The 10,614-nt window shown below is 41.8% G+C and overlaps 1 protein-coding gene across 4 annotated transcripts in view; it reads left to right on the forward strand.

Moving 5' to 3' along the window:
* The window catches only part of tle2a (TLE family member 2, transcriptional corepressor a), a 38,512-nt gene that overhangs the window by 7,598 nt on the left and 20,300 nt on the right, over nt 1-10,614 (forward strand). For 3 of the 4 annotated variants that reach the window (XM_028587229.1, XM_028587231.1, XM_028587232.1), the window contains exon 2: nt 2,315-2,502. In XM_028587229.1, the coding sequence (XP_028443030.1) occupies nt 2,315-2,502 (188 nt within the window). The remainder of the gene's footprint in view (nt 1-2,314; nt 2,503-10,614) is intronic. The other variant, XM_028587230.1, reaches the window with a different exon arrangement.

Consider the following 10,614-nt stretch of genomic DNA (forward strand, 5'->3'; position numbering starts at 1 on the left):
GACAGACTAATAGCAATGGTTCATAGGGAATGTAAGTAGTAGGAAAGAGGTTTTGTATGCAGGGACAGGATCAATGCTTTGCCTGTGTTTCCGAGACAGCATCTGTCTTGTGCGTCCAGTCTAGTCTGATGTGAATCATCAGAACAACAAACTTAACCAGCAGTCTGGAGTTGTGCGTAAGGTCCTGAGTGGCTGAGCCAGCAGAGCGACAGCGGTTTCTACTACCTACATTTTGTTTTTTTCCTTTTCTCTTGAACATCAGAAAATGAAAACCAACTCTCTCGCCTCATCCATGCCTCCATTTGTGAGGAAGATGCTCCCTCTCCTCTCTGTCCACATGTTGAAATAGAAAACCACGAAAAATGTTAAAGAATAAGGGAGAGAAGGATTGTTGCCTCTTTCTTCTTCCTTCCATCCTCTTATAAAATGGCCTTGGTGCTCCTTTTCGTGTGTGTGTGTGTGTGTGTGTGTGTGTGTTTGTGTGTGACGGTGGGTTTGTGTATAAAGGAAAAGGGGTGAGTGTGTGCTCTAGAAAGGGGGATCTGGCCGACAGATTGAGAGCAGCTTGTTAGAAAGAGGAGCAATGAGGCCACAGCCCCTCTCCTATCTTCTCTGTTTTGTTCCGTTCTTGTCTCTTTTTCCCTTTTCTTTCTAATTTCCATCTCCTTTCAAAACACATTCTGTTTTCTCCTGCTCTTTTCTGTATTTTACAGACAATCTCACTTTGCTAGTCTCACACGTATTATATCTCTCATCTATCTTTTTTCTTCAACCTCTCCTCTATTCAACTCAGATCTCTCTCTCTCTCTCTCTCTCTCTCCCTCTCTCTCTCTCTCTTCACGCTTCCCTCCTCTTTCCTCAGTATTTGCTTTCCTCTCTTCTGATGTTAGACCCGCTAAAACACCTTCCTCGTTTTCTTTTCATGTCTTTCGCCCTCCTCAGTACAGTATCTCACATTGTATATATGCACATGTGGACATACATGTCTCTTTCCTTACACATACATGTATGAACTGTAGGTGCCTTGAACATCTTAAATACACTGTCCCTGGTATTTTGGCATTGGGAGTTGGGTGATGTGATTAAGTGGTTCATCAAACCTGTGTGACAGCCATTGTTGATGTCTAGGACATCAAACGACGCTACACGACTACAAGTTAAAGATGCACATTGGAGAAATATTTTCCACGACTGTCTGAGGTAAAAACTTGAATGCAGGTGCGGCTGTGTTATAACATTGTCCACTCCACATAAGCATCATTTTTATTTTTTTATTTTTTTATTCTATAGGCAAATGTTACAAACCTCTAAAAATTCAACTTGATCTGTAAGAAATTCAACAACATCTTTGAGATAATGCAACGCTAAAATCTGCTCTACTGTTTGAGGGTTTCGTCAGTTTTAGCAATACTTACATCTATGTCCTCCCACAATCTTCCTTCTCTCTTTACGCCTCCCATCACAGGTTGAAAAAAGTGCAAAATGTTTCAGTCAATGACAAGACTCTGGCCTTTAATAAACTAACAGAGCCATATGAAAAGTAGTCTGTGCTTTCCAAAAAAAATACAGTACGTGGCTATCCCTTAACCTTACTGTCGTACTTGACCGTCATGAAGCTTGTGAACTGGCTGTCCCAGGCCCCATTGGCCTCTGCACTCTGTTATTTTGACAGAGAGCCAAATAGACTGACAGACGGACAGCCCCCACCACCCTCCTAGTCCAGCTCTCAGACCCCTTTTGTCTGCCTGTCCTGCAGCATTACCCCTATGGTTGTAGTCCCCTAATTGCTCTGAACCCTGCAGAGATGGGAGACTAAGCACAGGGTTGGGAGGGGTCTTCAGCCATGATGGAGTCCTTTTCCCCCTTACTTTTGTCCCTTCCACCGCTCTATTTCTTTCTTTATTTCTTTCTTCTACTCAGATTTGCAATTAAACAAAGTGTGCTCATTTGGCTAAGAAGCTGTTGTGTCTCTCCACCCTCCCATCCAAGATCCATTCACATCTTTCTCTGCTGGTGATGTCAGTGTCTCTATAATAGACATCCCCTCACTATAGTTACACACAGGCATGTAGGTACAGATATGGTGCTCATGTAGGTCTTTGTTTCCTGTGGCTGTTTTGTAATAGCCTTTGTAGGTGCAGCTTCTTAGTTTGAAGAAACTGAGAGAAGCTTTTCTTTTACCATATGAAATTAGTCAGATTACACAGAAATTACTCAGCTGTAGGCCCTGGGATGTTGACACAATTTTGGAAGCAGATGTCAATAATTATTGTAACTATTCTGTACTACTACATCTGTTATTAAACCCCCTAAGTTGGCTGTCTTCTTCTCGTCTCAGGCACCTCTGCAGCCACCCCCGGGGTCTTCGGCCTCAGTGGTGGCAGCCGCAGCAGCAGCAGCCGCAGCAGCATCAGGGACGCCCCAGTCATTGAAACTAACCTACCCAGAAACTTTGGACCGCATCAAGGAGGAGTTTCAGTTTCTCCAGACCCAGTACCACAGGTGGGTGTTTGGGAGGTGTGTGTGTGTGTGTGTGTGTGTGTGTGTGTGTGTGTGTGTGTGTGTGTGTGTGTGTGTGTGTGTGTGTGTGTGTGTGTGTGTGTGTGTGTGTGTGTGTGTGTGTGTGTGTGTGTGTGTGTGTGTGTGTGTGTGTGTGTGTGTGTGTGTGTGTGTGTGTGTGTGTGTGTGTGTGTGAGATTTGGAATTTAGACCAATAACAGCACTGTTTAAAAAATACAAGGCACTGTGTTGCGTCAGGTACGCTTTATTATGGAACCCACGTAACTTACTTGTAGGGAAAGGCCCACCCTACGAAGCGGCTTGATTGGTTGGGGTTGGGCATTGACCTTGAGTGGTTAAGGTTAGGATAGCCGATTGGTCAGGGGATAGGACCTGAACAAATCAGGTTACGTTACCTTGCGTAACAATGGAGGCCTGGCCAATAGTAGTGTGTGAATGCTATTGAAGGGCGGGCATTTCCTAGAACAGTGGTTCCCAACCTAGGGTCCGGGCACCCCTTAGGGGGCGGCAAAGATCACAGGGGGTGCGCAAGTCTTTATCTGGTTTGAGGTTGAGGTAAAAAAATTTGCACATGTTAAACAAATTATGATAATACATTAGAATATATAATGTATACAAAAGTCTGTATAAAAACTATATTTTTGTTCTCACTTAAAATTGTAGGCAGGCTACTTAGTAGGCCAAACCTCCGGGACCTCTTAACCTGGGAGCCTTGTTGTCATCAGGTCAGCTGCTAGCTGCTATCATCCTCATCTTTCCTGCTGCCACGGCATCACTGTTTTATGAATGAAACATGGCGGAGAAATGTAAAAGTGCTGATAAGTCCTCTGTATCAAAAAAGAAAGTATGGCTGTATCTCGAGAGTTACCTACGCTTCGGTTTCGGGGGGGGGGGCTCAGCTTTTCTTAGACATGAGTATGGGGGGTGCCAAGGAAAAAAGGTTGGGAACCACTGTCCTCGAAGTTGCGTGGGTTCCATAATAACACGTCGGGTACAGGTGAGATGATGAAATGCGATCCAGGAAGGCCAGTTTGGGTAATAGATCCATGAGTTTTCAGAATTATCAGAACACTGCACAGTGGTTTATAATACTCAGACAGGATTTTACAGCTCTGTAAAGTTATCACAGAGACAATCATTTTAAGCTCCATCTGGACGACTGAGTGGTAAACAGTGGAATTTCCCCCATTCACAAAGTAATCTACCAGGAATGTGCACCTACGTGTATTTGACCGACCAGTGCAGTGTGTTGCCAGAGAACTTTGCATGGAGTTGTGGTTTAATTATTTTGCCAGACAACACGTCATTTATTTGCCCTTGCTTACTCTGTCTTACTTGTACATACATACATACATACATACACACACACACACACACACTCAATCTCTGAGCGAGTGCCACACTAAGACATATGCATGCATTAGTTTAAGTATATGATAAATATGCAGGCTTCTCCTTTTGCATTACTGTATGGTGTGTTGGATGTGCAGGAATGTTCCCAGAATGCCTTTTTAAATGTGGGATTTGAGCTGGCTGTGGAGTCCCAGCCTTGTCTCTCCGCTCTCTGTTCTCGTGGCACACCTTCACAGGGTCCCGACCCCCCTCACTCTTCTCCCCTTATCCTGCTTTGATTTAGCCGGCCAGAATCCTCCCTCCCTTTCTGTTCCACGTCGTGTGTGTGTGTGTGTGTGTGTGTGTGTGTGTGTGTGTGTGTGTGTGTGTGTGTGTGTGTGTGTGTCCTCGTCCTCGAATAGTACTGAAAGACCTAATACATTAGTATTTACTTTATCATGTTGGCTCACTTCTGGCATGTTGTGTTATCGGTTTGTTGAACTTCTGGCAACATGTCACTGGTTGTTGCAGATTTATTCATGAACATTTCAATATAGGTTACATTTAGGACAGTGAGTTATTGAGTGATCATTTGTTTTATTGTCTGAACCTAAGACTAAAAATTACTATGAATCACCTTCTGAGCAGCACTCACCTAGACAAATAAGCCTTTTGGTTAACATGAGTCACGGTCTGATGGTGGAGACGGTGTGATCAGCTCTACTGGCAGCAGCCGTTCAAGGTAACACCAAGTGTTACAATACACCTGGAGCATCGCCCTACCAAGCATTAAGGACTAGCTAGCTAGCTAGCTTGCTTCTGCTTGCCTCCACCTGACCCTGGTTACAGATAAAGTTGTCAGTCATCTGGTGTGAACACTGTGCGTTCCTACGCTGTGACAAGAATGTGTAAATGAAACATTAAGTTGTTAAATTTTACTAATTGAAAGGCCGGTGTAATGTTGACCTAGGTCAACCAGAAGACCTGTTGCCAGTTGTGCATTGGCAGAGCGCCACCTACTAGCCCAGAAATCTAGATGCACCCTAGCAGCAGCAAATGTAATTTGCAGCCAGGGTTGTCTAGCAACTCTCCGTTGGCTTACGAGCTGGAAAAACCAAACTCTAGTCAGGCCAATCGCATCGTGTATAGAGTTGGTGGGCGGGCTTACCATAATGACGGCAGAGTTACAACGGTTCCGGCAAAAGTTTAATCTATCAACTAGCGTTGCTCTGGTTGGTTTTAGCGCTATCCTATTGTGTGCAGAGGGAATTTTGAAAGACAACCGTTTATTCCGCCCCTCGGATTGAGCCTTGCCAATGGTGAGTTCCCAGACCCAACATCTTGATCTGGGTCTGGTTTGTCTGGCTAGCCACCTACTGTACTGGAGGTAGAGTTACTCCTGTCATTCCCCTCATTCCTCCCCGCTCATGTATACGGTGAGAACTGGCATAACCCGGTTATTCACTTAACCAAGGTAAGACCATACCCTGGTTACTGCTGTGCATGTAAACGCACTGACTGAGCACAAAACACAGCATGTTAATACACTGTAACCTACTGTAGTAAGTAACCTTGGCTCATTACAGTGGGTAAACCTCTACCATTGAAAATTGTTGCTGAAGTAGGACTTTCAAGGGTATTGTGATGATATGATCACAGTGTTATCATATTACAAACCGTTGCAGTCCAAATGCATTATTCCACATCAAGTCAAGTGAATTTTGTTTATAAAATCTATACATTTACAAAATCACAAATGACAACTTTGCCTCCGTAGAAAGCAAAGTCAAATAAAAAATTCTTATTTTACAGTTTTGTTTTTCTACATTTAAAGAGTTTTGTCTAATGTAAAGCAAAACAGTGAGATTGCATTGGACATCGATTCTGTGCGACTTTGCATAATATTAACCATACCCTCAGTTGCCAGTTTATTAGGTACACCTAGCCAAAAGTAATGCCCTCTACAGTCCTGCAATAGATCCTACATCCATGAAGGTTATATGTTGTCTGGAGTTTTAGAGAGGTGTTGTTTAGACTAAATATTAGCTAGGTGTACCTAATAACGTGGCATCTCAGTTTATAGGCTAATATTGGACAAATGTTATGATTGATTTATTGTCCAGTCCTGTGCTGATGTAATTTTAAATGCATTTCAAATGCTTGCAGCTGAAATATGGATGGCAAAAATGATATTACTTTACCTTGCTTGTATTGTTTGTGTGTATGGCAATCACCAAGGAGCCCAGTCATGCATGTCAACTTCTCTTGAGCCATATGCTACTCTGCGATAAAACAAAACACCATTATGTTGTAAAAACAGGAGTTACCCTTTAACATCGCAAGTGGCACAATAAACCCACTTGATTTTTTTTTTTTTTCCATAATTGTGTAACTCTCAGAAGCTGTAAGATGTTAGATGGTTTGCTTTCCAGGCGTAACCTAAAAAAAGTCAGTTTTGAAGACGTCCAGACAGATAGTGGTCAGTTGGATTAGCGATGGCTTTGCTTAGTCTTTCGGGCAGACGGGTCAGAGCACAGATCCACATGATTCTGAATCTGATTGGTATGCTTCACCTTCATGTAATCAGACCCACTTGTACATTGTTCATACTGCACGGAAAACATGACCTGAACGCCCACAGAGCCAAACACAAACACACTGACCCTTTCAGGCAGACTCCCAATCTGATGCATGTGCTTAACACATACTTACACATGTACGGGCCTCCCCAATTGTCTCCACACACAAATAAATGTTCTCTAGAAATAGCAGGGCTTAGTTGTGTATTTTGTCTGCAGCGAAGGTGGCTGGATTCTGATAGATGTTGGATTAGACGGCAGGAAAGAGACGGAGGGAAGGGATTAGGTGTGTGTGTGTGTATGTGTGTGTCTGTGTGTGTCTAAGTCTAAGACGCTGCCACTCGTCCCTTACGAGCCACTCCTCTCATCTCTGCCCAAATACTACACAGCAGTAGTAATTGCCACACACACAGTTTTATGTTTTTTAAATATCTCTGTTTTATATTGAATGTCTTTGCCTTTGGTACTGTTGGTTGGATAAAACAAACCATTTACACCTTGAACTTTAACAAATTGTGATAGTCACTTTTCATTATAGGTGTATCATCTAATGAAAATAATAATAGCAAAGCTGAACGGATTAGTTGACCTAATTGATTATTCATCGGCAGAGAATTAATTGGCAATTATTTTGATAATGAATTAATGATTAAAATTAGTTTTTTGTTATTTCGTCGGTAAGTCTGTAACCTGTTTTAACATCAACAACATTAAAGTGCTCATATTATGCTTTTTGGCTTTTTCCCTTTCCTTTATTGTGTTGTTGTGCTTCTGACTAGCTTGTACTGTAGTGCTAGGATCTGCGCATGTGTGACTCCCAACAAAGATGGTACAGAAGTGAGATGCCTCACTCTGTAGCTAAAATTGAGAGCTCAACACACAGGGTGAAAAGAGGAGCTGCAGCAATGTGCAGTACAACAAAAATATGGTGTTTTTTTTGTTGAAAATGAAACCATGTAAACCTATTCTGATATAACCTCTAAATACAATTATGAACATGAAAATGAGCATAATATGAGCACTTTAAATTAAATTTCGACTCTTAATAGAAATGCATGTTCACCAGAGCTGAGTAGTGTCTAAACTGCACTGAATAAAGATCTGATGGTGGATATAAAGCATCAGAGAGTCGAGTTAGAATATCTTCAGAGTACATGTATCCAGAAAGGCTGTGTGTGTATACAGATATAATTAGATAAATAGTCAGGATTCCTCTGTGTAGCTGCCTGTCTGTCACTCCCCAAATTATGAAATTATATTTGCTTTAGGGAGGGCTGTGGGTTTGTTGGTTGGTTATAGTTACGTGTGCATTTTATTTGTGTGCTGGTTTGTATGCTACACCCTCTCCCTGTTTTTAATTCTGTGTGTGCGTAGTCTGGTAGCACAGATGGGTATGCCGTGCGTGCGTGCGTGTGTGTGTGTTCGTTCGTGTTCGTTCGTGTTCAGTCGTACACACCCTTGAGAGTAGAGATGGTCCGATACTGCCTAAAACGCTGGTATCGGGAAGTACTGGAGTTTATGCACCGATCCGATACCACGTAATCAAGCCCTAAAGAAAATCTACGTTAAAGTAGTTTATTTATGTTCTTTTTCCGTTATAACTGACTGTCAAACTGGAAAATAAAAGAAAGTTCTGTGGCATTTGTGTTTGTACATGTTTTACAAAGAGTTTAACTTGAGCCAGACAGACAACAAAGATAGAAATCATATCCCATCCATACAGGGATAGTAGTATACAGCTGTTAAAACATAATAAAATACATGACCCACTGGTATCGGATCGGTACTCGGTATCGGCAGATACGCAAGTTCAGGTATCGGAATCGGTATCTGGAAGCAAAAAATGGTATCGGACCATTTCTACTTGAGAGACGATGAAAGAGTACACGGGCGAGTTAGGCGGGTCCCCGGTGGTTGGGTGTGTTTTAGTAGAGACTGGGAGAGAAGCTGAATGTTTTTCCAGTGGAGCAGAGACGAAAAGTTGATCAATAGTTAATGTGATGTAAAGTGAACAGTTACATACCTGGAGGCTGGCGGGCTAAATCCTGACACTGTAAAGGCACGACACCGGTACAGCTGTTACATGGCTCCTATCAGTGTGTGTATATGTGTGTGTGTGTTCTTTACTGGCTGGTTGCTCTGTATTTGTATAGCATTTGTCTCAGCTATGATGCTTGTTTGCCAAGACGACGGGCTCCAGACTGCAGAACAAGTTTATGTTCTGAATTGATGGTGGAACCAGACTTGGTAGCAGCATGTCAGGATTATTAAGGATCAGAATGGTTAGTGCTGAGTGATTTGCCTGGAAATGTTTTTACACTGAAAATGATAACAATGTAATCAGGATGTATGCTTTTGCTGTGAACTGTAGCACTGACACAATTGGTAATTTTAATTAATTTGAAACTGAATTAATACAAATTTGGGTAATAAATTCAGCTTTTTCAATGCCACGATTTTCTGCTTTTCTCTGTTTATAACATTTAAAATTGGGATTTGAGCGATTGACTGTAAGACAAGACAAAATAACATGTCACCTCAGGCTTTGGGAACTTTTGATGGACATTTTGCACTATTTTCTGACATTTCACAGTCTATATTATTAAGAGATCAATCAAGAAAATAGACAGCAGATTAATTGATAATGATGATAATAATTATTAGTTTTAGCGTTAGAGGCATGAGTTTCACTACTGTTGTATTTGATACTGTCCTTTACTGTTTTTCTGCAAAACCCTTTAATTTTAACAATAACAAATGTCATCAGTGTTTTGTTTCTTAGCACAAGATTTGTTTTAATAGAACAGTGCAAAGTTACAAAAATTATGATTTGTTTTTTTTAAATGAGAAATTCTACGATAAAATAATGTAAGTGAGAATCTGACCAATCATATAATACCAGATTTCAGTACTTGTCAGTCATGGATACTCAGAGCTTCACACACTTTTCCAGTTGCTTCTCAAACTCGACACTTCTCAAAAAGTGTTGACTTTTAGAGCTGCACCCGTCAGCCCCCTCTGCTCTGTAGTGTGTATTTGTTTAGACCAGGCACACAGTCAGCTGGTGGAAAGAGAAGTTTTAACTTGTTTGGGCTGTCGCTTGCCCAACACTTGTGGGAAAAGCACTGTACTTTTTACGGTTTACAGAAAAATGATACAGCTGATTTTCATTTAAAAAAAGTATATCACTATTTTATTAGCTGGCACCAACTCATTGAATAATTCAGTTTCTGCAGTCCTGCTCACACACTGATGCTTTTTTGGGGAAAGAAAATCAATGTTCTTTTGAATTATGTCTGTGAACACAGTTTTAACAACCAAAACAAAAATGGACAAGTGTTTTTTTATAGAAAAGACAAGACCAATTTTAAAATGTCTTTGTTCCTCAAGTAAAATAATCAATGAGGGAATAGTGAAAATAAAAGTATTAAGAAAAACAAACACTCGAAAGGAAGGAGTTGGTATTTTTACAATACGCAGGTTTCAAACATGGAGACTAAAAAAGGCACTCGGCACATTTCTACAAAGTGCAGGATCTTAATTAGATGCTTCACTGTCTGTAGGCTCTCATTAGTGTTTGTGTTCATGCCTGTGTTTGTTCAGCAGGTTTGTGTGTATGTGTGGGTGGGTATACATTGTGTGTGTGTGTGTGTGTGTGTGTGTGTGTGTGTGTGTGTGTGTGTGTGTGTGTGTGTGTGTGTGTGTGTGTGTGTGTGTGTGTGTGTGTGTGTGTGTGTGTGTGTGTGTGTGTGTGTGTGTGTGTGTGTGTGTGTGTGTGTGTGTGTGTGTGTGGTTTCTGTGTGCCTACATGCCTGCAGTATATGCTCTAAAGTATGTTGGTTTAGTGTGTACAAGCACACATACACACACCTAAATGCTTCCATGCTCCAAGTGGTATGTTGGTGTGTTTCAGTGTGCGTATGTGTGTGTATGTGTGTTCAGTTAGCAGTGCAGCACTGACAGAGCTGTCTGAAGGCTGGCAGGCTGCAGATTTGTAGCGCATTCGGCTGATCATCTTATCTCCTGTCACCGCCAGTGAAAGATTGGACGAACCAAACCCACCTAGGCACACACACACACACACACACACACACACACACACACACACACACACACACACACACACACACACACACACACACACACACACAGTCTCCTTTTTTCTTGCCGGTTCTTTCTTTCT

The sequence above is a fragment of the Perca flavescens genome, chromosome 9 (genome assembly GCF_004354835.1).
Source record: "Perca flavescens isolate YP-PL-M2 chromosome 9, PFLA_1.0, whole genome shotgun sequence".
Taxonomy (NCBI): Eukaryota; Metazoa; Chordata; class Actinopteri; order Perciformes; family Percidae; genus Perca; species Perca flavescens.